The following is a 27,432-nucleotide window of genomic DNA, read 5'->3' on the forward strand; positions in this document are numbered from 1 at the left end:
TTTTTACCACACATCACAAGACACAGAGATGTTCCATTGCAAGGACCTCTTGTGATACCTTTTTAATGCCGTGCCTTTATTTCATGTCTTATTGGCTAGTAGATCTATTAGGACTATTTGTGTCTTTGAAAGATACAGTTACAGATAAAGATGGGAAGAGTGTTTTTCTATCTGCTGGTTCACTCTCCACTGGCCACAATGACCCTCTACTGTGCCAGGCTGGGACAAGAGTTTCAAACTCTAGCCAGGTCTCCCATGTGTTGGCCAGGGACCAAGTACTTGGGTCATTTTCCAGTGCTTTCCTCTGTTTGTAGGCAGGGAGCTAGATTAGAAGTGGAGCAGCCAAACTGCTACTCTTTGCTTGCCTCATAGATGGTACCACAACACTGGAACCTAGATAGACTTGGTTAACAATTTTCTGTTCTTCAGGCTGTTACATGTTAAAAAAAACTTTCTGGACTCTAATGTTCTCAATTGTTGAGAGTTTGGTGTGAATAAGCTCATTTAATTAAATGTCCTCAGAATGCATGTTTTCTGAAATGTTAACATGAATTCCGGTGTGAAAAGTTATCATGACAATAAAGAGCTAATGTGCAGTTTCTTTTCACCTGAATATTGGTTCACTCATTTCCAGTTCCCTAGATCATATTTTCTCATTTCACCCCCTTTACAGAGTACCTCTTATAAATTTGTATTAAATCCTTTTGTCATTTCCTGCATTTTATTGATTGATTCTTTATTAATAATCGGCTATGACTTGAATGAAGAGTTTATCATTTACTTTGTTTTTCATTCTTTTTCACCTTTCCTTGCCTTCTTATAGATATTTTTCCTTTTTCATCAGGATTCTGTATTTATGCTATTTTTCAGTGTTTGGCTTGTACAGTTTTCATAGTGGTGTATGCATTATTACTAATATATACTTTACTTTTGTCAGAATCTACTTCTTTCAACCTTCAATATTTCAACCTTTGAATATTTCAAGTGATGTTTTGAAGTATGGCTTCCATTTTGGACATTTCCCCTCTTGTTTCTTATCAATAATTGCCAATTATAACATTTTTAGTCATCGAAAATAATTTAGAAGCTCATGATAAAACTAATCTACTCTAAGTCTATTTCAAAAAGCTCATGTGAAAAAGGACTTAAAAGATTGTCTTGATTCACAAATACTTGAGATCCATGTGCAAACAGGGTCTACAAAAAAGATTGTGGAAAACACAAGTTATGAAACAACTATATCTGGAAAGACTATTGCTAACAATGAACTTAATTTTATTACATTTTCCAGAGATTTCTTTTAAGTGCTCTCATATCTATACTGTATTTTAATCCTCATTCATTTGTTTACATTTGCTTTATGGAGTCCCAGGTCCTCTTCTAATTGTATAACTTAATTCAAAAACTTCCATCACTCTTATCACTCTTCTAGGTCAGCCATTAGCAGCAGTCAGTCTTAGATGTTTTTGTTGCTGTTGTTGATATTCCTCCTCATCTGCTTCGTCCTCCTTTGCTTTTAAGCATGTATTTATTTTCCTTTCATTTCTAAGGATGGTTTTATAGAATCTGGCATAGGCAGCTATTTTTTTTAAAGTACTTTAAAAATGTGCCACTGGGTCCTCATTGCTTTGGTTTCAAATGAGAAATCAACTGTGATGGGAGTTTGTCTTCTGAATGTATTCCTGCTTTCTGTTTGTGTTCAGATATTTTGCCTTTAGTGTCCAGAACTTTAATTTTCATGTGCATTTGTTTTTTTTTAAGTGGTCTCTAGTTTACTTGCTTGATTCTATCCTTTTTGTCATATCTAATAATATTTCATCAGTTGTTTCTTTGAATAATTTTTCGGTTCCTTATTTATCCTCTCTTTTGGATCCTTGATGTCACAAAAGTTGGATCTTCTCATTATCCCACTGTCCCTAACAATAATCTGAATTTTTCACTTATTGTGTTCATTGTTAAAATTTTGTTAATGTGTCCTAAAATTTCCTGTTCATCTGTATCACTTCTAGTCTGTTATTGAGCCCTTTCAGTATATTTTTATTTTATTTGCATTTTAATACTTCTCAGTTCTTCGGTTTCATTTGGTTCTTTTAAAACTTCTATTTTTTTGCTTGTATTTTTAGTTTTTAATTTGCTTGATGTCAATTTGTGACTTGTCAGGCAACTTGAACAATTTGTTATATTGCATTAAAGATGTTGCACATTCTATTATTGAATTCATTTTGAACACTTGTTTCATTTAATATCTTTTCTTATTCACATTGTGATTTGCTTGCTTCTTGCTATGATAGATAATTCCAATTTCCCCCCCTGCACTTCCTGAACATTATCTTGAAGGACTCTTCTTGGTCCTGTCTACATTTTACTAGTTAGCCAACAATCGTTGTGTGAAGTTAGTATGCAATCTCTGGTCTATTTTGTGGAATAAATTAACAGCAATTTACTTTCTGGGTCTGTGCAAAGTATTCTAGCCTGCTCTCTCTTGCTTTTTCCTTTTTCTGTTTCTTTAACTGAGCTTTGCTAATGCACTTGTTTTATGCCCCAAGTATCACTGGAAAAAATGTTTGTCAGTTACTCAAAGTCACAGGTAAGCACTGTGGCTTACGTTTGATAATTTTATTTATGTACTTGGAAACTCTGTGCTTTGTCTTTGTGTTGTCATTTGTCTTTAAATAATTAGTTCAGATGCTTTGCTGTTTAAGCCCACTCCTTGTTAAAGTTTGGCATAGATACTATGTTTAATTGGAATATGGGATTTGAGATTTGTACCAAAACTTTTGGATTGTTTTAGTGATTTAATTCTTTCCTCTCATATGTTTGCCCTGTCATTAAGTGTAACTTCAGGATTATTGTTTTACACTTAGATGAATGGATCTCTTTATTGTATGGACAATTGTTTGCAGTCTACATTACCTGTTCCCAATAATGTTTTTTTTTTTGTTTGTGTTTGAAAGACACACAGAAATATGTATGCATGTTTATGTGTGTGTGTGTGTATATATATATATATATATATATAAAGAGAGAGAGAGAGAGAGAGATCATGAATAAATCAAATCACTTGCTTACCCTCAGAATGGCTACAATGCCTAGGGCTGGGCCAAACTTAAGACAGCGGCCAAGAGATTTTTCTGGATCTCCTACTTGCGTGTGATGTGAGCCATTTTCTCCTGTTTTGCTAAGAGTATAAAGAGGGAACTAGATTGCAAGTGGAATAGCCAGAACTTGAAACATTACTATATGAAATGCTAGTGCTGCAGGCGCTATTCCATAACATCAGACCAAGCACGGTGCACTTTATTTCCTTTTATTTTTGTAAAATATTTATTTTGTTGTTTTTATCGGAATGTCAGATATACAGAGAGGAGGAGAGACAAAGAAGAAAATCTTCCATCCGATGACTCACTCCCCAAGAGGCCGCAATGGCCAGATCTGAGCAGATAGATCCAAAGCCAGGAGCCTCTTTCAGGTCTCCCACGTGGGTGCAGGGTCCCAACGCTTTGTGCCGTCCTCCGACTGTTTTCCCAGGCCGCAAGCAGGGAGCTGGACGGGAAGTGGGGGCTGCTGGGATTTGAACTTGTGTCCATATGGGATCCTGGTGCATTCAAGGCGAGGACGTTTGCTACAAGGCTACCGCACCGGGCCATGGAGGTGTGCTTTAAAAATGGTTTCCATTGGCACTTTAACGTACTAGTGAATCCACCAGTAGGAACTTTCTGATCATTTCTCTGTTTAGCCTATATGTATAGTAAGTGTTTGAATGTCATTTTTTAGTCTATTTTAATATTTGCCAACAATTTGGTTAATTCAAGGCCATTATTTTTGATTGTTTTATTTATTTTTTATTTGTTTAATCTGTGGTGAGACAGAGATTCACACCTACAACCACTAAAGAGAGACAGACAGAGGGACGAGAGAGAGAATGAGAATCTTCTGTTTGCCCATTCTTTCTCCAGGATGCTCACAAGCATCAGATCTTGGGGAGGCAGAGGTCAGATGGTTGGGACTGAGTCTCAGTCAGCCAGCTAGCTCTCTTCCAGGGCACACACTCACAGGAAACAGGAATCCGAAGCAGAGATGACACTCATGCCAGGCACTCTTGTATAGTAGGTGGTACCCAAGCAGCATTTTAATCCTTGTGCCAATACCCACCCTACTGTTGGCTCCTTTGTTTTATTATCCTTAATTTGACTGGTATTTTATACTTTTACGCCTAGTAATCATTCAGTTTTGAATGAAGGCATGTAAGTTTTAATTTTTCTGATGGGGACTATTTTTAGATTTCTGTACATATCTTCAAATTGGGTTCTGGCTGCAATTAAGTTAATTAAAAAATAGATTGGCTTTTCTGGACCTTGCACTTGGGTTCTTTTGGCATAGCTGAGTCTCTGCTAATTATCATTCTAATTATCCTCCACTGTAAATTACATTTCAAGACTGTCTTGGTATGAACCAGTACCTCATAAATTATGATTTTCTTTGCTTTTTCCAAGTCTAGCACACTGTTCCTTGACCTCATAAAATGTGATCTGCATCTGCATAGTGCTGGACGGATTCTGTGTTCCTTCACTTCCAATTTACCTTCCTGATTACACAGCTGGGAAAGCAGTTCACCCTTATGGGAGATCCAGCAGAGGCTCCTAGCTCTGAGCACAGCTCTGGGTCTCCCAGCCAGATCTCTGAATGCTAAATGGGAGTGAAGTAACAAGTGGGAAATTCTTTCTCTATCCCTCCATTTCTTCCCTCTGTGGGACTCTGACTTTCAAATAAATATGTAATTCTTATTAATAAAAACAGAAGAAGCTGTTTTAAAAATGCAGAGAAGTCAAGACTTAAGCTTTCTAACAGGATGCAGGGCTACCCCAAGTTATGGCTTAACTTCTTGTACCTCAGCGTCTACCTCTCATTTTCTCATATTCATATAACATTATTATTAAATCAAACTAGTGGACTTCTGGGTCTCAATACAATATTTTTAAAAGCTTTATGTACTTTTATTGAAAAGGCAGATCAGATTTGCAGGGAGAAGGAGAGAAAGAGGAAGATCTTTCACCTATTGGTTCATTTCCCAAGTAGCTGCAATGGCTGGAACTGAGCCACTCCAAAGCCAGGAGCTTCTTCTGTGTCTCCCACATGGGTTCAGGGACCCAAGTCATTGGGCCATCCTTGCCTGTTTTCCCAGGCCACAATCAGGGAGCTGGTCGGAAGTGGGGCAGCCAGGACGTGAACCAGCACCCATAGGGGACCCTGGCACTTGCAACATGAGGATATAGCCATTGAGCCATTTTGCTGGGCCTGAGTTACCTCACAGTATTAACGAGGTTTTATCTCCTCATTGACAGGGTAATTTTATCCTGATAATATTTAAAATTTATATCAGCCATGAAAGTGTCTGGAATGAAACATAACCTTGCAGATCATAACATCTGGTCAATCCCAGAGTTCAGATTGATGACTATTTATTTATTTATTTATTTATTTTTGCTAGCAACATTGTATTTCTATTTATGCAGCCTAAGACAGTATTCTCAGAATCTTATCACAATTTTATTTTTTACTTATTTGGTATTAATCAGGGTAAGTTACACCCGTGAATATAGAGTGGGTTAAGATTATGATCCCAGAAGTGCTATCGAAATAAAGGACAGGAGGAGTGCTGAGGCAGAAGCAGAGGACAGGGAAGTGTAGGTTATCAACTTTTTCCCTATGGCATACAAAAATCTGTTCATATTAAAATCATATGACAGTTGTCAATAAAAATAGGTTTCATAACTTTTGATAAATTTCCTGCTCCATAATCCACTTTTATGTAGTTTTGCAAAGAATTTCTCCTGATTTCCATGTAAATGTATATGTCAGAATGTATTAACATGTCGTACTCAAGAGTCTGTGGAATGCTGATCTTATGTAGCTATCCCTCTAGTTTTATTGTTACATGAAAATTTAATTAACGTGGCTATCATATTTTCATCAAAATGATTAATAAAACATGCTGTTCTAGGCAAGAGTTCCCTCACGAAAATACAAGCAGCTACAAGTTATCAAAAATTTATGCAAATATGAAGCCAGTGTATGTTGAACCAGATAACATCTAGATAAGTGAATTTTTGCATTTTATTGCCACTCATTTATTTAACTTGAAATTAACTGGAAAAAAATTCAAAAGCACAGTACATTATTATTTAGAACCAACTAACAAAAATTTGCAACAGAAATGCCTGATGTTCAGACACATGGAGAATGATTTGTGATTGTCAAAAATGGAAAAAGATATACACAAAAACAATAAAATTCTCACCTAGTGAAAAATAGCATAAAATCGATTTATATGGAAAGGATAAAAGCAATTTTTCTCTTATGTTCAGTATGCTCTTAACTTCTGCTAAGTGCACCTGTAGATATATTCTCTTGTCAATAAGGAAAATATTGATTTAAGAATAATTCTTTTAAAGAAAATACTTTTAGAATATAGATTTCCTTAGAGTTTGCAAAAAGAATTCCATCAGCCAACATGATGGCAGTTCACACACTTAAAGAGCTACTTCAGCATATGTGTAACTGGGACAATTTCAGAATGATATCATGTCTTATTATATGCAGCTATATACACTGAATTAATATTTGTCATTTTTTATCAGGCATGCAGTTAGTCTCAGGGAATATGGTACTTATCTTTTTATTTGCTATTAAATTCTTTCCGGTTGTTTTCTGCAGTAATTTAATTTTGAAAATGAAAATCATCTTATAATTTCAAACTTATACTCCCTGAATCTTATCTGCTGCTCTTTCTTAAATAAATTTATGTCTTAAAAATAGCCCAACATATACTGAAATGGCATTCAGATAGTATTAAAAACCACTGCTAGACCTTAGTTCTATCCTGAATCCAATTAGCCAAGATGAAGACTAGGGGTAATAAACTGAACAATCAAGTGAAATAACAAATAGCGTTAAGTACAAACTTGGAAAGAAAACTGGAGTGAAAGCCCAAATATCATGCATTTTTTTTTTACCAATTATACTATAAAGAAATATTATATCACATATAAAGAAATATTAGAGAATAACAAAATGAAAAATGGTGGAGCATATGAAATTATATGTAATAAAGAAGGAAATTTAGATTGAATATTTTGTGCCTATTATCAAGCAGATCATTATTATCAGCAGATAGATCTTTCATTTTGAATTCATCTTTTTTTTTAGATTTATTCATTAGCTTATTTGAAATGTAGACGAAAAGAACAAGGGAGACAGTGAGCTCTTTAAGTTTGCTGGTTCACTCCAGAAATGATTGCAATAGCTGATGGTAGGCTGGGGCAAGCTCAGAAGGCAGGAATTTGATCCTAGTCTCCTGTGTGGTGGCAGGGGCCTAAGCCACTGAACCATCTTCCACTGCCACTTCAGGAACATGACCAGTAAGACTGACCCTCCAACGAGGATGACAGCTTTGTAATCAGAAGCTTTATCAGTTGTGTCATGATGCGAGAGCTCCATCTTCCTTTTAAGTGGAAACATTTACTAAGTGCATAGCAATTTAGTAAACATAGAGTTAAGGACATCCATTTCCTGTTTGTACAGTAAAGCACTACCAACCTAAACCAACGCACTTCACTTTCAGATAAACCAGGGTGCTGAGGTCCAGTGGCTCAGAGGAGGGAAACTGGAAGACCTTTCAGGACCAAAACAATGCAACCACCCACGTGGGAGATCTGAGCTGGGAGGTGACTTGATAGAAGGGTTGGGAGAAAATATTTCTAAGCCACATACATGAAAGTGGATTAATAGCTAAAATATGTAAGGGGTTGTCAGAACTCAATAGAAAAAAAAATGAAAATAGAGAGCCCAAATATACATTTCAAAAAGACCAACACTTTAAGAAAGACAATTTGCTGTCACTAATCAGCAAAATGCAAAACAAAATCACAATCTCACACCTGTTAGATCAATTATTCCCAAAGCAAAAGGTAACTGACACTGGGGAAGATAGAGATAACAAAACCCTGATACACTCTTTTTGAGAATGTAACTTTGTGCAGTTGATGTAGAGAACAGTATGGAGCCTTCAAAATAAATTTTAAAAAACCATTCTGTCCAGCTCAATAGTTTCTGGTCTGAGTACAAATGCAAAGGAAACGAAATTACTCATTATAAATATATACTCCCTGGAATATTGTTATAAAAAGATATAAAAGTAACTAAAGTGTTTAGCAGAAATGAATTATTTCACAATATACTTATAGATATATATTTATATTCCAAAATATTTAAATATATTCTGAATTGATTAGGGAGTATTTATTCCATGAAAATGCAGAGATTACCTGGATATACATCATTTTCCTTGAACTGATGAAATTTATGTTTTAGTGAGACATTCAGGAAATATCCAAGCAGAGCCAAAAGTGTTAGGAAAAAAATTACAGTAGATTAAAGAGGAAGATTCTGCTGGCAGCATGGGATTATTTTAGGTCCCACATTAAGTTTAAATTTTTGAGGGAATTACATCTGTGATTCATCCTATTCTACCAGGCAGTGTGTTCTATGGAAATCTGAGATCTAACTCTGAACAGTTTTTTCAGTGTCTGGAAACTTTCTTGATCCCAGCTTTAGTTCAAACCTTTAAGGAATCATGTAGTTGACTAAGTATAGACCAATAAGACACTGTTTCTTGGTCTAGAATTCTAAGGAAAAAGTGGTCACTTGTGGAGTGAATCAGCAGATGGAATTCTTCCTCTCTCTCTCCTCCTCTCTATATATCTGACTTTCCAATAAAAATAAATAAATCTTTAAAAAAAAATCTACACACAGTTGATCAAAAAATCATTAAGTTTGAGATAGAGACATTATTTATAGCAACACTGCTAGGTCAGAACTCACAGATAAGTGGGTTTGTTTATTTTTTTAAAGATTTATTTTTATTGGAAAGGCAGATATTCAGAGAGGAGAGACAGAGGGGAAGATCTTCCGTCCGATGAATCACTCCCCAAGTGAGCGCAACGGCTGATACTATGCCAATCCAAAACCGGGAACCAGGAACTTCTTCCAGGTCTCCCATGTGCGTGCAGGGTCCCAAAGCTTTGGGCCGTCCTCGACTGCTTTCCCAGGCCACAAGCAGGGAGCTGGATGGGAAGCGGGGCTGCTGGGATTAGAACCGGCATCCATATGGGATCCCAGGCGTGCAAGGCGAGGACGATAACCACTTGCGCCACCGCGCCAGGTCCAATAAGTGGGTTTAAAAAGATATTCCGTCATTACTTTAGTTTTTTTTTTTATTACACTAATTCTTTTCACACCCAAAAGAACTTGAGTCATTAATGTGAACACTTAGGCTTGCAGATTTTTGAGGGAAGAGTTAAGGAAAAGTAGAAATTCACAGACAGAAATATTGGAAGGGAGCTAGAATGTGAAAAGCGTATTTTTCAAAATGTGAAGAGCAAAGTTTTATTAAGAAAGGTAATGATTGATTGAGTCAGATGCAACAGAGTGATAAGATGAGGTGCAGGGGCACACAATTTGGATAGATATTAATGACAGATCCTGATAAGATCAATTGGGGATGAATACTGACAGTCAAAGTGAGGCTTGATTGATGGCATGGAGTGGGAAAGTCGTGTTGTCCCAAGTACATAACTAAACCGTTGCTTGTGTAATATAGAGTGGAAAAGCATCAATGGAATAACTGAAAATTGCTCTGTTTTAGCAAATATTAACACACAGTCATAATGACAAGAACTTTTATTGCTTTACCAGTCATTAGTGTTGGGATGCTGTATTTCACAAAGCACTAACTCTCACTATATTCTAATCAATTCTGGCATTGTTTTGAGTTACTAAGGTGTTTTTATAAAGCACATTTTGATCTATCTAGTATTACTGAACAAATTGATGCAAAGTTAAGAAGCGTACATAGAGAAAATTATAGTCTTGGACTCAAAAGTTCTCCTTTCTTTGTAAGCTATTGTTTCTCATTGGAAGTGACTTCCAGCTACATAAACATGTAATTATGAAAGTTCACAAATTGATTATGATCCCAGTGATTAGCAGAAGCATTCATGAGCATGTTCATGCACTCAGTATAGATTTTGGTTTATCAGTTCACTGAAATTGCTTAGTAATGCCAAGACTTCAAATCTTATAGTATGTACTCTTTGTTTTCATTGTCTGTCATTTGGCATACTTGAAACAAAGTGTTTAATACTTTAAAATTGATTGATAAATTTGGGTTTGTATGATATTGAGGAATAATAGCTTAAATACCAAGTCAATTTAAATGCATATTTTTTTTGTTTATTTTCAGGCTGATGAATTATATACCTGGCATTATAAAGGTGCTAAGGAGAGAGGATTTTTTAAAAATTTTATTTAAAAATTTTTTACATAGTTGATTAGTATATGAAGGGTCAAGGGTCAAAGGAAAGTGGGTGAGACCATTGTTTCCACATTCTTTTTTCCTACCTGTATCTGGGGGAAGTGGGTAGATAGACACACACATGTATATAATATATCAGTGTACTGAACGGTAAGTTAGAATAAATGTCAAGATGAAAGGGTTAAAGATTCTGTATTTGGAATCAAATGTGATCACAATGAGTTACAATATTTTCAGGCAATGATGATTATTATTGATGTGGTACAACTATAGCATGTTTTTATTATTATGTAGGAATCTTAAGTGGTTTTCTTGAAAAGCATTACCCAAATTCCCCAAAAAGCATCTTGTAGACTTCAATTTCCCCCAAAAAAGACCAGATGGAATGTTTGAACTAATTCTCTTACGTATGAAGATCTGTTTGAGAATGAAATAGAACGATCTCTAATATGTGCAGCTCTGTTCAGCACAGGCTTGCTTTCTTTCCATGCCAATCTGCAGCCTCTTAAGAAGTCCCTTAGTCATTATAGCCATCCCAAAATTCAGATGAGAAAGTCTTTGAGGACTGCATCAAAAGGCACGAACACAAAACACCAGAGATGACAGAACACTTTATCTGATCACAGTGAAACAAACCCAGAAATAAATACCTGTTGTTTCTTTGCCAGTTTTTGTCTAGTTGCTCTGTCCAGCGATGAAGGTGGGATATCGAAGTCTCCATTATTATGGAATTGAAGCCTATGTCCCTCTTTGGATTAACTGGCACTTGTTTTAAATAGTTGGGTTTTCTCCATTTGGTGTTTATTTTTTTACTGTAGTCACGTCTTCCCATTGAGTTGACCCCTTAATCATTGTACTCTTGTAACGGTTTTCGTGTTATATCTGGTTTGTTTGAGGATAAGATAACTGCTACTACTTGTGTTTGATTTTTATCTGCATAGTATGTTTTTATCCATTCTTTTACTTTCCTGTGTATATCCTTGTTGGTGGGATTTGTTTCTTCTAGTCAGTGTATATATATTTCTCTTCTTTCAATTCTATTCAGCCAGCTGAAATTGAATTCTTGAAATTGTTGAACAGTAATCTCTGCTGAGTGATTTGCATATGCTTTATTATATTAGATAAAATACCTATGTGTACTGTTAAAATTACTTCCAGTAAATTTGATAAATTATTAGAACATTTTAAAAACTAGATGATAGTTTTAGATTTAAAAAAAAGCTTACATTTAATTAGTATCATTTCACTATTGAATATTTCTAAAATTTATGTTACAATGAAAGTTACAATGAAATTCCAAAGAAATAGTCATAAAAAATCAGGAAACTGTACCAGTTCATTTTATTTATGATGGCATGAATTGTATTTGCATCTTTTTAATGTGTTAATTAATACTTGTAAAAGGTTAAAAGCATATAATAGACATGGAAGGTATGAAGATTTTATTATTAAAAAGTTCCCTGTGTGTCAAGTCAAAATGTAGTTTAAGAACAGAGTAAGCTGATGAGTAAGAAAAAGGTAAATGCTAGATGGATAATATGTTTTTCCTTTTACCATAACATGTAATAAAAATAAAGCAGGCAGAAAGCATGATAATTGGGTGTCACCAAATAAGAGGTCTGTCAGCTTCACTTTCCAAACACATCTTTCCATAATTAATAAAGCACTGTTTCAGAAATTGTTAGTGTCTGAAAAATGGAAAGTATGAAGAGAGAGTGCCAGAAGATACTAAATGTACTTTTTCAAAAATCTTTGTTCTCTTATGAGAGCACTAAGCCAAAAATATAACTGTAAAGTATATTCACTGGTTATACTTTATGTGACAATTATGATTAATAATGCTTACTGCATAACGACTATTTTGTTTGTGTTTGTTTATGAGTTGTTAGGGCAATGTGACTACTTGAATGATCATGAAATGCAAGAAATGTTGAGAGATCAATGTCTCACGCACCAATGTTTTCATCCACAATTGGAAATCCTATAAGTTTTTGCTTGCCTATCGTGTAAAGGAATAATTTCAGCATATCTTATGCAATTGGGTGCCTTAACAAAAATTATAATTCAAAAAAATCTGAATTCACTTCTGTTACACAATGTAGGCAATAGCTGATCATTTCAAAATAGGCAAATGCCAAGTCCAGGAAAAAAATGATGGTGCGTTTTTTATAAATGGTTGGTCAGTTAATCACAACAAGTAAAATTGTTTCAGAAATCACTAAACCAATCCTATAATGCAAATTTGTCTGCTGTTGTATTTATTCCATTAAGGCCAGGTTTGAAATTGTCTGACTATTGTAAATATTTAGTTTGCTTTATACAGAAGCGATGAAAGAATTTGCCTGAGGATATTTTAGTGTCTGTCCTTGCAGCATTGATTTAGGAAACATTGACCTTTTATTTTCTTTTAATTAAACACTGATGAATATTTTTATTGGTGAGATGTAATGATTTTTGAAAGTAAACAATTCCTCTTATTTAATCAAAATGAGCATGAGAGAGGCACAGAATAATTCATGAACACACAGTGATAAAATAAAGAATTCCTTTTAAAAAACTGTAGTTCAAGGAAACACAATTTGAAATGTATGAACTAGTGAACATGGGCAAGGCAATTTACTGATTGATTTTTGTAATTGGAGTGTCCAGGACTACATTAAGTTGTCTCTGATTGGATCCACTTTTTTTTTTCCTTGAAGCAGATTTCTCAGGAATGTCTTTCTATGCTGCTCTTCTTGTTGCTGTCCATTTCACAAACTAGCTGACATCTCTGGCCAGTTGCCAAACAGCACACAGCTCACCCTAAAAGCCTTTAAATTCGCATTATATTCAGGTGTGTGTTGAAAGAAGCATGTCTCTTTCACAAAACTTACAGCAAAACATAGGAAAATGTTTGGGTTGTGTTCTGATGCTATAATTAATTGCTTTGACCAGGGAGAGTAACAGTCGTATCAGAAATCAGTATTGCTTGTAAAAATATGATGAAACGCAAATGCTTTCTTGGGCTCAGTGTGAGGAATGGATTTCCATAAAGGAGCCTAAAGAATGGCCATGGTGGTGGTAGAAAATCAGCATAGGATTGTCACTGATGTCAATGTGTCTAGCAGACATTTCTAGAGTAAAGTGAAGGAAACAGTGTCAAATACTATTCAAATTTCAAGTGAGATAAGGACTGAGAATTGGTCACTTAATTTACTGACATAGAGATCATTGGTAATACTGATAAGGAGGTGGAAGGAAGCCTGATCAGACTTAGCTCTAAAGAGAAAATCAGGGAAGGTATTGGAAATACTGTGTAATAAGATTTTCACTGGATGTTTTCTGTTCCTAAGGCTGGGTAGGAAAGGAGAAGGGGGGGGGGGGAGAAAAAAACAGTAGCCAGAATAGAGCACAGAGGTTCAAAACTGACATGTATTATTTAGAAATTTATTCTTTAATTTTTCTGTATGTTGCTATCCAAAAGCTTTCTAAAACTGCTAATCTTGGGGGATGTGAAATGGCATATTATCTTTAGTTTCATTCTTTAGGTAGATGATTTAGCCACACAGAATCCCCGGTGCTTTCAGGTCTTGCAACAGTATTACTGGGCCTGTGACCTGACTCTACAGTATCTTATCTGAAAGACACTAAGCATATTCATAAACATCTGGATATTTCACTTCTTCTTAAGTTAAATTGAGATCTCCTGTGGTTCTGTGGAAATTTTATTAGTTTATATTTGTGACATGCTTGAGTTGCCGCCTTGTATGCTGTAAGTCCATTAAATGGTGAACTTTAAGTTTTGCTTGGAAAAGGTAGAGACAACTTAAAGACCAAGGAATATCTTGTTCCAGGAATAAAATAGTACAATATGATCAATTCTCTCTAAAGATCTGTGATGTGTAGTACCAAATTGATGAGATAACCCCTGCATTGTGTGCGCGCGCACACACACACTCCTAACCTCCCAACCTTCATTAAATTATTTATACTGCATAAATATCAAATATTATCATCCTGTGATATGTTATGTGATGATTATCAGTGTTACAACAAAAGGTAACTAAAAATGATCAGTGATTTTAATATATAATTTCAACACACGGTGTCTTTAATATTAGCTTTTTAATGACAAGCTTTAGAAAAAAATGAATGAGCTGCAAGTTAAATGATTATGTAATGTATGTTTAAAATAACCACACATACTAACAAAATCCTCTCACACTAACACAAATCATATTAAGGAATTGATAAAAAAAAAAGAACTTCTAGAGATTCAGAAAAAGATTTAAATCTGAGAAGGAAGCAGATAGGGAAAGGAAAAGGAAGATAAAATTAAAAGTCAGCTTGCACCTTAAACGTGTGCTTCTGCTGTACTGTTAGAGTTAGTATAACAGCATTATGATTCAAATATATCACTAGTTCTAATACTAAGCCTGCCACAATTATAGCCAATACTAGATACTTTGGTAAATTCAAAAGAAGATGGAATAGAAATATAACTTTATTGGGTATTAACATTTTTGAGATCTATGGGTATTGAGTATAATTCTTGAAACAATGCTTATGTGTATAATTTTTAAAAAGATATATTAATAGCAATAATTTGTAATAGTAGAGATTATGGGCAAGGCAGCAATAAAACACAAATGAGGGAGTGTAAAGTTCATCTCAATTGTAAAACAAATCATAATTGAGGAAGGAGTGTGTCTTAATATACTGGTCCAGACACTGGTGTTGGTAGGGAGTTATGAAGTAGGGAAACACAAGAATAGATATACCATTTCCTCAAAATCAGAGTTCATGCAGTTACTTAATTTGTTGGACAAAGAATGGCCACCCCAGGGTTATAAATAAGAGAATCGTTCCTATAGGAAGGATCTAGGCAGACATCACGGGCATGATTCACTGAGGATTGCAGATCTGTCCATGGGAAGCCTTCCCTGCCTTGCCTGGCCTTCCTTTATGCAGCTGTGCTGCTCCGCTCCTCTATTCCTCTCCTCTCTCCTGCTCTCCATTCTCCCCTTGCTTCTTTGTTCCCCTCTCCTCCTTCCCCCAATGTGAGTATTCCACAGGGAATTTATGATGATACACATGGTGTAAAACAATTTACACTACATATTTTGGAAGGGTATTTTGCTTTACTATAAACTTGAGTTTAGTGGATAATTTTGAAACAATTTTCATGTGGATTTTTAAAATTTTCTTACTTGTTATTTGAGAACCATGTAGATGAAGAGAGACAGATAGCTCCCATTTGCTGATACATTCCCCAAATTCCCTCATCCAAGAGAGACTGACACAGACAGTAGGTAAGGCTCCATGTAGAGGATAGGAACCCAACTATTTGAGCCATCATTGCTATCTCTCAAAGTGAGTGTTGGGAAGTAGGAGTCAGAAGATCCAGCTGGAGACTGAGCTCCGGGATTCTAATGTGTGATACAAATGCCATGGTTTGCATATTAAATTCTAGGCCAAATGTGTGTCCATTTTTGTCTATTTTTAAATTTTTCTGACAGGTATATTTTAACCTCTTAGTAATTTTTTTCAAGTCCTTGAATATTCTTACATGTACAAGTTTAAAGTGCAGTGCTATATAAAAGGAAGATTGTCCACCGTGTTATGCTTGAAGAAAGTGAAGTTAGAGACAAACACATCTAGTTTGAAATTCATTGTTTTTTACTCTCCACAGTAAATAGTACCAACATAAACCTTGAGGGGGGAAAGCAGTGTGAAGCCTGAATATCATCCCCTAGCAGTTATGTAGTCTGCAAAGATTTTTCTCCCATTCATTCGAGTACTTCTTCATTTTGTTGATCATCTCCTTTGCTTTACACAATCTTGTAGGTTGATACCGTCCCAGTGTATTTTTCCTTTTTCTTACTTTGCCTGTGCTTTTCATAACTTTTCTAAGAAGTCTTTCCCAATTCCTAAATCTTAGTACTTCCTGTGTTTTCCTCTCATAGTTTGATGGTTTCTGGGTACAGATGTAGGTCCTTGATCTATTTAGAGCTGATTTTTGCACAAGGTGACATCTCTAATCTTATTGATTGATATTTTCTCCCTCCTTTTTTGGATAGTTGGCTACTGGGGAATCTATTTTGTTGATTTTCTCAAAGAACCAGCTCTTTGACTCATTGAATTTATGTGTTGTTCCTTTGGACTCTGGTTTATTTCCTCTCTTATTTTGGTTGTTTCTCTTTTCCTACTGATTGTGTCACTGCTTTACTCTGGCTTTTCTAGCTGCTTTAAATGTATGGTTAGCTCATTTACTTTGTGCTTTCCTAATTTCTTGGCATAACCATTAATTGAGATGAACTTTCGTCTTAACACTGCCTTGATCATGCCCCATAAGTTTTGATATGCTCTGTTGATGCCTTATTTGTTCCAAACATTTTTTTTAATTTCCCCTTTGATTTCATCTATAAACCATTGTTCATTTAGTAGCATATGATTCAGTCTCCAAGTTTCTGCATGTCGTATGGGGTATTTTGACTTATTGGTCTTCAGTTTCACTCCATGATAATCTGAGAAGATGCAGCAAATAATTTTAAGTTTCAAAAAAATTGCTGAGGTTTATTTTGTGAACTATAATATGGTTAATTCTTGAGAAAGTTCCATGTACTAATGAAAAACAAGTGTATTCTATGTCTTTATTTCAGGTTGACCCAGCTCCACTTCCAGCTTTTTGATTCTTTCCCTATTGTGGGAAGAAATATTTTCCAATTCTGAGATTCTTTCTTCTGCCTCATTCATTCTGTTGTTGAGGCTTTCCACTGAATTTTTAGTTAGCTTCATTATGTCCTTCATTTCTAACAGTTTGGCCTGATATTGTTTCAGTGTTGTTATTTCCTTTGTGACATATTCCTTGAACTCCTGTATTTCTCATTATTTACAAAAAGCTTTATAATAAAGATTTAAAGTTCTTTATCCCCCATTTTCTCAATGTCCTCCTCAATTAATTCAAGTTGACAAAGGCTATTGCTCCTTTGTGGGGGAGGCATCAGTAATATTCATTGTGCCTCTGTCTCTTCTTTTGGTGATTGCAATTCTGGTTAGCAGATTCTTCTCCTTAGGGCCAGTTTCTACACTGTGGTGCCCACTGGTCTACAGGTTGATTTTACTGTTTGTGTTCAGCACACTGTTTTTCATCTGTAGTCACTTGTGCTGCTCTCTCAGAGAGTTTCAGTCCTGGGCTCTTGTGGTAGGTTTCCACTGTGGTCTGCCTCCATACTCCAGCTTCTGCAGCTGCTCTGTCTCTACTTGGAGTCAAATCAAACAAATCAGCAAGATGGGCATTTCTTGCCTGTATCACTTCCTAAGCTCCCAGTGAACTCCCCTTCCCACTTGGCTGCCAGTGGATCTCTGGGCAAAGGTAAAGCTTAGATTGCCAGTCCTGACTTCTGCTGGCATATCTGGGCACTGTGAAACTGCTCTGTTGTCTCCACTGCTTTCCCGTGTCCTTCAGCCTCCAGGTACTCCTCTGCTGTTGGCCTGTCCTCTCCAATTTCCTAAAACCTGCCATCTTTACTTCACCCTGGATAATGAATCTCTATCAACGTAAACCTTTCATTACCCTATACTACCACCTTGCTAATTTCTGGGTAATAGTCTCTCAATAACGTTAGTGATCATTTATTTTAAAGATTTGTTTTTATTGGAAAGACAGATATACAGAGAAGAGGAGGGACAGAAAGATCTTTCTTCCACTGATTCACTCCCCAAGTAGCCACAATGGCCAGAGCCGAGCCAATCCGAAGCCAGGAGCAAAGACAGATTTAATCATTGGAGCCTTTCTGCTTGTTAGCCAAAGTTGACCTTGGCTGGTGAACATGAGTGTGACAAGCATGAATGACCCAGAGTGGCAATGGAACTATCTCCGAAGGAAACAAGATAGTAGCACCATAGCTGTTTTGCTTCTGTTGGTTCATTTTAGTGCATATGTATGAAACATTAAGAGAACTACAGAGGATGACATATATGTGTATTATGTAGAGTATCTCAATCTTTTCCTAGTATTATCACCCTGATTCTATCTTTTGTCTGTTTAACCTGCTAATTCTAAGTCTGCCATTCTTGCCTGGTTTGAAGTTGCTGACATAAATATTATTATGGATATTACTCTTGGTGTTTTAGTTGGTAAATTGGCAAAGAAGATGAATAAGCAAGTACTACTTGGATACTCCACTTTTCTGTGATCTGCTTTCAGAAGAGTGATTCTGCATTATCTGAAAACATCAGGGCACATTGCTCTCCTGGAACCATCATTGAGATGACACTGAATTGGACATTACTGTTCCTTTGGATAGCTAGAACTTGCTTTGCTCTAGTCTACCAAATAGGTGGTCAGGAAAATGAAAACCCAACAAAAAACCAAAGGTGTTAGGACTTATTGAATTCAATTGCATTCATTTAGACTGGATAAGAAAGCTATGATTCATCTACACCATGGAATACTACTCAGCTATTAAAAAAAACAAAATGCAGTTCTTTGTGGCCAAATGGGCCCAACTGGAAACCATAATGCTAAGGGAAATGAACCAATCCCAAAAGATTAGATACCACATGTTTGCCTTAATTTAACCTGTATTTTTTTTTCTTCTTTTTGAACCTGTAATTAATACTGTCTCAACACATGTTTTTGAAAAATTGTAAAACCTACTATACTTTCCAAACCTTGTGCTTCATCCCTAATATAACTGTTATACACCTCAATTGCTGAAATGTCAATGGAGTAATCACAGGATGCGGTTAAGAACTTGCATTATTTTTAATAGATTGCTTACTCAATATTACATCAATTAATGCCATAACATTGTATATTGTTGCCGATGATATGTCAGGGCTTTTGATTGACTGGGTTTTTACTCTGTTGGCTCTATCTTCAGACCAGAGAGGTCTCCCCAAAAAGCCGTTGAACTTATCTGGACAATAAGATGCTGGTCTCTATGCTTGGTATATGCTTGCAGTGAAGGAATCTTAACTGAACTTAAACTGTGGTCATGCAACAAGGTGGAGGAATTCACCATAGGGCAGGGTTATGGGAGGGGTGGTGGGAATCCCAGTACTTACAAAACTGTATCACATAATACAATGTTATTTTTAATAATTAATTAATTAAAATAAAAAATAACAATTGAATTCATTTAATTTATGAACTTAAAAAAATAATCATACAAATTTACTCTCTTTGATTATATATTCTGCTCCTCTGCTTGTAGAAAAGAAATTCAACATATGTAAATACAATGTATTCAAAGCTATTTTCTGACTTAGAATGATTGTACTGCCAATGCGGTGGTAAATGCTTAAAATATAGCCTGTATAATTATAGTAAGATGATGAAAAACTGTTATATGATATATTAATTCTGTATTCATTCAATCCTGTAATCTTGCGTGTGTTTATTTGTGGCCTTTTTTACTTTTAATGCATTAAAGTTTCAATTCACATTGCCAAATTCAGACACCATCTCTTGAAATTTGTATTTGTAATAGCCTATATCACATGTTGTAGAGCATTTTCATGTTATCAAATTAAATTCTATATCAAGACCTAGAATTATGTCAAGAGAATTCCTGGCAATGAGTGAATATGTGTGTAAAATAGGAGGTTATTTATGTACACATATATATTTAGATAACAATTTGATGTGCTTCCATATATATTAAAGATAATTATATATTTCTAAAGTAATGCAGTTCACCAACAGAATATTTAAAGAAGCAATGTGTAAGTGCTAAAAATGTGCATGTATCTGTAATGCCTTACCTGTACTTCATACCTGTCTCTAAAAGATACATTTCAACAGAGCTACTCAAAATCCAGAAGCTACATTTAAAAACATTGGCCTAAAGCACATGTTTTTATTATCACCCATTGTATTTCATAGACACAAAAATTTAAAAGCACAGCATTTGAAAAGTTATGCTATCATTAGGAAAACATTGAATTCGTACAATCTGTTGAGATCATATATTCAATAATATGACTGAGGACTGTAGGTCACCCTGGTTTTCTCAGACGCTCACTAGATATTATAAAGGAAGGTTTAGTTTTAAAAAGAGCAAAAGATAACAAATGTTTAAAAGACCTTCATGTGAATTTGAGCTTTATAATCCATAAATTTAACACCAGTTTTTCTTCCTTAACATAACACTAGTTGAATCTTTTGGAATTTTGATGTTGGTCTTTGAAAAATGAAATGTGTGTGTGTGAGTGTGTCCACTTAGATTCAGGGAACTTACTGTCTGTGTTATCAAGGTTTTATTCATGTTTCCTTTTGTTTAATTTTCATGAGAAGCTATGACAACAGTGAAGCTCCGTTTGTCGCAGACAGTGGCTAGGTTGGGGAATAGAACATTTACAGTGTTAAACAAAAAAGGGGGAAAAGTTTAAGTCTGTAATCCATTCTCCAACATTTGCTTCATAAACTAAGTTCCCAACTGAAAACAGTAGCAATCCAAATGAAATGATCTTTTGGAATGCAGAATGATCTTGTCCTTTAATTTTTTTATTCACATAACTGACCCACCATGGAAATGCATATTGGGAAATGACTGGGTGGAGGATGCTTCAAATATCATAGGGACAGGAGATGTGGAAACATACCCACTGTGTTATGGCGAAATATTGAATTTGGTGTTATGAAAATAGTTATTTCTCACCCTTGTTCATTGAAATTTCTTCTTTCTCCTTGCTAGTTTAAGAACTAATAAGATTTTATTTATTTTAATTTTTGTCAAAACTCTCCTTACTCACAAATTAGTCATGTATTATAAATTCAGGAACTGAAAATGTGGGTTGTGAATAGATTAATTTTTAAAAGTGGCTTATAAATTGCAAATCGATTTCTATTTGTATTTTATAATTATAGCTATTCCATATACATTTCAAGAAAGCAAGGAAAGTATCGTTTGGAAAATACATTAAGGAGCATTATGTAAAATTTCAATATTGACTATAAAACAGATTGAAATCCATTGACTATTAAAGGTAAAACAGCAACATTAGAACCCCAGTGGTGTAAATAAATTAAATATTCATGACTTAATAATGCTCTAAATTATCCTGTGATGTGGCAAACTTGGGTACTGTTGTCTTATTCCAGAGAGAAAGTATGGAAGTTATACAGTGCATAAAAAATTTATTTTACTTCCAGCCCATGCCAGGTTTAATGCCAAGTCTTTAGCCTGCAACAGAGAACAAAGCACATAATCCCTCCTTGTAGAAATAAAGAAAAAAATATTTTTAACTAAACCCTTGGATTTAAGACCATGCCATAAATTTAGAGGTCATATGGCAAATATGCTCAACAAATTTAGCCCAGAAAAGCTCTACTATATTCAAGAACATCTTTAAAAAATAACACTTTAAAAGCCTAATGCAGATAGAAAAGAGAGTGATCTCTGTATAAGTATGCTGTTTTCTTAAAACATGCTAATGTTCCTGAACACCAGTTTCATGTTACACTTTTCCTCTGACCTTAGGAGCTGAAGCTGTGGAGGCTCAGTGTAAAAGGTTTGAAGTGAGAGCCAGTGAAGACGGCAGGGTGCTGTTTGCTGCAGATGAAGAGGAGATCACCATTGGGGCTGAAAAGCTGAAAGTCACAGGTACTGTCAATCGAGGCTGTGGAACGTTGTTTACTTCTTGAAAGAATGTGCAACTGCAAAATATGCTGTTTGATTTCCATCCAGAAAATAAGGGCCATATAGCAACAAGGTGCTTGTTGTAGCTGCAGAGGAAAATTTAAATATTGTTTAAGTATTTAAATATTATTGGTCTTAAGAGAGTAAAGTTGTGTTTCTTAAGTGGAGAAAAGCAGGTGCTGTAGGAATACAGAGTAAAGGTGAAAGAAGGTGATGGACAAATAAAATGCCAAGGTCTATTTAAAAGTAAAAAAGTATGTACAAAAGGAGTAAAATGAGAATATTAAGAATTAAGCAGGCAAAAGGTTAAAGGTGAACTAGACTCTTGTTCTATAGAATTCTTAAGTATTTTCAAAGGTATCTAAGTATCTTGAAAGTAAATATAAGTGCAATAGTGCTGTACTCATATTATTCAGAACACATTACATTCATTATTAAAATATTAGGGTCAGTAAAATCAGCCACCTGCTGAAATTAAAGAAAGAATAACAGGCTTAGCAGTGAGACCGTGGATGGGGAAGAAGTCCATGATTTTAAGCACAAGCTCTTCTGAATTGCTATCTGCATGCATGACTTTTATTTAGAAAGCAAATATTAAAGTTTTTTAGATGTACTCAAACTGGTCTAAAGTTTACTAGAAGAAATAAAATGAAGTTTAATTTGGTGTTTCAAATGTTTGAATTTGAAATGGATATACAGGATTTCAGATATATTTATTCACACCCAGTTGAGTCAGAGCCGTGTGGGAGAAGTTAGCATGCAATTTAAAGCATGGGCTCTGTTTTCTAAGCATTTTAGATTGTATCCTTCTTCTGCTACTCTTAAATCATCCATCCGTGCTTCTGATAATTCACCTGAATAATTGGAATGTAATGATAGCATTACATTTGTCTAGGTGGCTGTGTACACATATGTCTAAAATTAGGCTCAACACATAATAAAGAGGATATGTTGCCTCTTTATTGTCAATTACATTTTATTCATGTAGTATCATTATTTCATCATTATTATTTCAAAGCATAAAGAGGGAGAGACTGAGACAAAGAAAGATATCCACTTTTTTCTGGTTTACTGTCCAAATGCTTGGTACAGCTGGTGAGGTTCACTTCAGGTTTCATGTAGGAAGCAAGGATCTGAGTACTTGAGCCATCTTACTGTCTTCTCTGCAATGCATTAATGGGAAGCTGGAGACAGCAATTTTAATGCAATTAATGTCACAGACATAAAGGCCTGGTTTCTATCAAGAAAATCTTATTGCTGGATGGCAATGAAATTGAGCAAGCATTGTTGAGTAAGGATAGTCAGTGGCCAACATTTCAACCAGTGGCATCCGAGAACTCTCATCTCTACTCCTTACATCCCCCAGAAGATCTCATCATGGATGTCCAGGAAGATACTACACTATTTGGTGAATGTCTGCAGTGATTCCCTTGACTGTACTTGACTCATTGCCCCGTGTTCTTTTTCTTCTTTGACAAGGCAAGAAAGTAGGTAAAGGGTGGGGCATAAGATGGCCCTCTTGACTCTTGTGTTACAAAGACAGGAAATTAAAAAAAAACACCAATCACAACAAGTTGTGGGTACTGGGTCATGGTGTAGCAGGCTAAATAGCCACCAGTGAAGCCAGCATACCATGTAAGTGCTGGCTCACCTCTTGTCTGTACCACTTTTGAAAGTGTTCCTTGCTTAATGGCCTGGGAGAAACAACTGAAAATAACCCATTTACTTGGGTCCTTGCCCGACCAGGGGAGACCCAGATGAGATGCCTGTTCTCGGCTCTGGCCTGGCTGGCTCCTTGGCCATTGTCACCTCTGATGAATATATCAACGGATGGGTGATCTTTCTTTCTCTTCTCTGCATAATTTTGACTTTCAAATAAGTGAATAAATTGTTATTTAATTATTGATTGGCATGCAATAGTAACAGATCAAGAAGAACATTAGTTCAGGCAAGGGTCTGGGCACTGATACTTAAATAGTTATTCAGGGTAAGAGCAAGCAAGGAGCTTCAAATACACACCTTCAGGATACTGGGCAGATACAACTTTAACATGTAATAAGTATTGGTTCCGTTATCTTAATTTTTCATCTTTTATATGTATAAAGTGAGTTAATATCACACGCTTCACTATGCAGATTTAGGAGCATAGTGATGTGTATTTTCCTGCCTTCCTTCTGCCTGTATTCCTACCCACCTGCCTTTTTCTTTCTTTTTTTTAATCTTTACTAATTTTTACAGTGGAGTATAGACAAAGGCTGTAAATAATAATCTAATCCCAGGATGTCAATCTCACTCTTATGTACTCTGTGTATTAATGATCATAGGGGAAAGTGTTAATATATGTTTGTAGGATTGGCATATTTCACCAAGTGTAATAGTTCCTACCTGGATTCATTTAATTGCAAACGAGAGGGTTGCATTTTTCTTTATGGCTGAGTAGTATTCCCTAGTGTATATATACCATACTGTCTTTATCCAGTCTTCAGATTGCAGGCATCAGAGTTGATTCCATATCTTATTTATTATGAACGGAGCTGCTATAAATTTAGGATTATAGATAACATTCTTACTGTTGATTTGGTTTCGGTTGGATAAATTTATTTGGTACTGCCCACTAGGTGTCACTCTTGAGAGCAATATAGGTATGTAGGATGCTGTACATGTGACTGAAATTTGTTTCATCTATATTTCAGTATTACTCCTGGGTACTTTGCATTTTTCATTTAAGGTGGGATCTAGAACCCTCAGTGGCTTTTAGGTTCTTGTGGAAGGTTGACTTCCTCTGTTTCTTGTGACACTTTGAACTGTATCATAATTGTTCCAGTGAAGTGCTGTCTTCACAATATTCCTTTTTTCTACTATTACATTCTGCCCAAACAGATTATGTGAGCCCCACATTGTTAACAAATAAATGCTAAGTGAAAATATTTCAATTTGCGAGAATCCCACACAATATCCAACACACTTTTATCTCTTACAGAGATACTTTTATCTCTTCCACAGTTAAACACAAATCAGCAAATACATACGTTCATATTCTTGATGAATTCTTAGTCTCTTCCTAGAATACTGTATAAAGTAGTGTTACTTGTGCCCATGGTAATTAAGGAAAATAAAGATATCAAAGGAAGTTATAATTTGGAATCTAAATTCATACAGGAAAAACATTACGTATGGTTTAGCATGCAATTTAAAGGCATATGGCTTGATTAGTAACCTCACATATACTCCCAAGCAGTGCTTAAGTCTTTTGACAAATAACACTACAAAGAGCCAGTGACTCCAGGGTGCTTCATATAAGTCAGGGAGCCATGCTTCAAGACTTCAAAGTTACATGTGACAAGAGATCTGTGTGATGTTTCTTCTAGAATTTTAAGTTCGCAGCGTAAAAGTTTCTATTTAAGGAGTATTCTTAGGCATTAAAATGAGAATGTACCCCTTCTGCCCCTTCTGACTTTATCCTGGATGCGCAATGGTATTTGTAAATGGACTTTTGATTCAGGGTGTTCCAGAGGATTAATGTATTTATGCTATAGGTATATGTATTTACCTGGGGAAAACTTGTTTGTAGTAAATACTGTTCACAGATGCAGCATAGCTTAGACTATGTATGTCTTGTATGCTTTAAAACATGCAGGAATTTTCCCAGTTCACACAAGTAATGCTAATCCAATTCTAATTCGCCAAGTAATGCTACCTCCTGAACTACATGAGTGGAGTAGAATGTCCAGAACCTACATCTGTACTTTAAATACCCTGTCATCACATTGAGCAATGCTGCACTCCTGCCGGACCTTGACTTCCAGGCACCACGTGCCTTGCTCAGTAATAATTTGAATGGATTAATACATATATATGTGTGGGTGTGTTTATCTGTGCATGCATATGTGTTTTATGTACACATATTTAAACTTCACAAGCAATCTTTACAGCATGGAACATAAAGGTATTTTAAGGCTATGTTTGCATATTTTAAATTTTTATTTTTATTTTATATTCCTGCCTGTTAGCTATTGGTGTTGTTGAATGCATTGTCTTCTTTTCAGACCTAGTAAGCAAAGATATAAACCTTTACACAGAAGAAAGTTCTACATTAGCGCTTTCAGGCAGAATCGCATTGACCTATGACTTCATTTATATTCCAAGCATTAAACTAACATAGAAAGCCAAGAGCAACTGCAGGTTGGTGAACTTTCTAAAGTAGAAAATACCACAGGACACTTTCATATTAAGGTAAAAGTAGGACTTGCGCCTCTCTAATTGTGAGAGGAAGGGGGAAATAGCCAATTGTATGAGGAAGAGGCTGTATCTTTATTTTTCAGAGCATAATAATTAAATTTGACAGCCTGAAAGGACACTGAAACCCAACCATGTATGCATCTCACATTCTAGTGTTTGAAGGCCAAAGGTATCACTCCTTTATCTCTTTTCTAATTGAGGGATAAGAATAAAAGACAACTTGTAATGCTTGTTTGACAGCAGAAGAAAGGATTTCCTGAAGAGCTGTCTGTTAAACTAAATGCAATGTTCAGGGTTTGAATCAATATATTCTGGTTTGCTTTTATTAGCTCCTGCTTCTGTGTTCTTGTCTGTTGAATTAGCACAGGGTGTTGAGGTCAGCTTCTGAACCAACCTCTCTCTTAGTGAGGGCTTTGTTCCTCTGAGCTGTCCACATGTCAAGAATGTGATGATGTTCCAGGCTAGAGCATGGGGCTTCTGTGCCAGAACAGCACCCAAAGAAATGTGATCAGAGAGCGGCTCAGGAAGATGTGGTACTCTCTTCACTTTCCCTGGTGAAGCATTCCAGCTTTGCAGATTTGGATCACTCGGCTACGAGCTGTTACACTACTTTCTCCCTAAGTGGAGTCTCTCATTTACTATGACCCCTTTTGGTATTTTTATTATTCTTATAAGATTCAGTTTTGTAGGCATAGGGATTCCTCCCTCCTCCTCCTCCTCTTTCTGCAACCCCACTTCTCCCACACACCATTTCCCTCAACACATAATTTTCCCTTGAATTATTGAAGCAGCATAGTCCTTAAGCAACAGTCACAAGTCCGACATTCTGCTATTGAAGTGTTTCATGGCATTACAGGCATTGGCAGTAGTGCAAAATCTATTATACTGTCAAGGTCTTTTTAACAGTTTCATTGAGTGTCCTCCTTTTATTAGCAAGTAGAGACGCATACAGCAGCACATCTTCATTTTCCAAATTCTACTATCCATTCTACTGCTCCTTTATCAGCATCTATGTGTGTATATATTATATGTTATATATTATATATTATGTATTTACCTATTTGGATGAATGTTGATTTATATTAGGACATACAATAGTTGTCCTTTGGGGATTGTCTTATTTGACTGAACATAATGGGCTCCAGTTAAGTAGAATTTCATTCTTCTTAATTCTGAGCAGTATTCCATAGAGTA

General features: G+C 35.6%; 1 protein-coding gene across 3 annotated transcripts in view; it reads left to right on the forward strand.

Annotated features, from left to right (window-relative positions):
- Positions 1-27,432, forward strand: part of SGCZ (sarcoglycan zeta) — a 336,717-nt gene that overhangs the window by 253,743 nt on the left and 55,542 nt on the right. For 2 of the 3 annotated variants that reach the window (XM_040966026.1, XM_040966027.1), the window contains one exon: positions 21,841-21,963. The exons of the other annotated variant lie outside the window; for it this stretch is intronic. In XM_040966026.1, coding sequence (XP_040821960.1) covers positions 21,841-21,963 — 123 coding nt within the window. The remainder of the gene's footprint in view (positions 1-21,840; positions 21,964-27,432) is intronic. 3 annotated transcript variants of the gene reach the window in all.

Source organism: Ochotona curzoniae, unplaced genomic scaffold (genome assembly GCF_017591425.1).
Source record: "Ochotona curzoniae isolate NIBS_2020 unplaced genomic scaffold, NIBS_Ocur_1.0 scaffold_4505, whole genome shotgun sequence".
NCBI lineage: Eukaryota > Metazoa > Chordata > Mammalia > Lagomorpha > Ochotonidae > Ochotona > Ochotona curzoniae.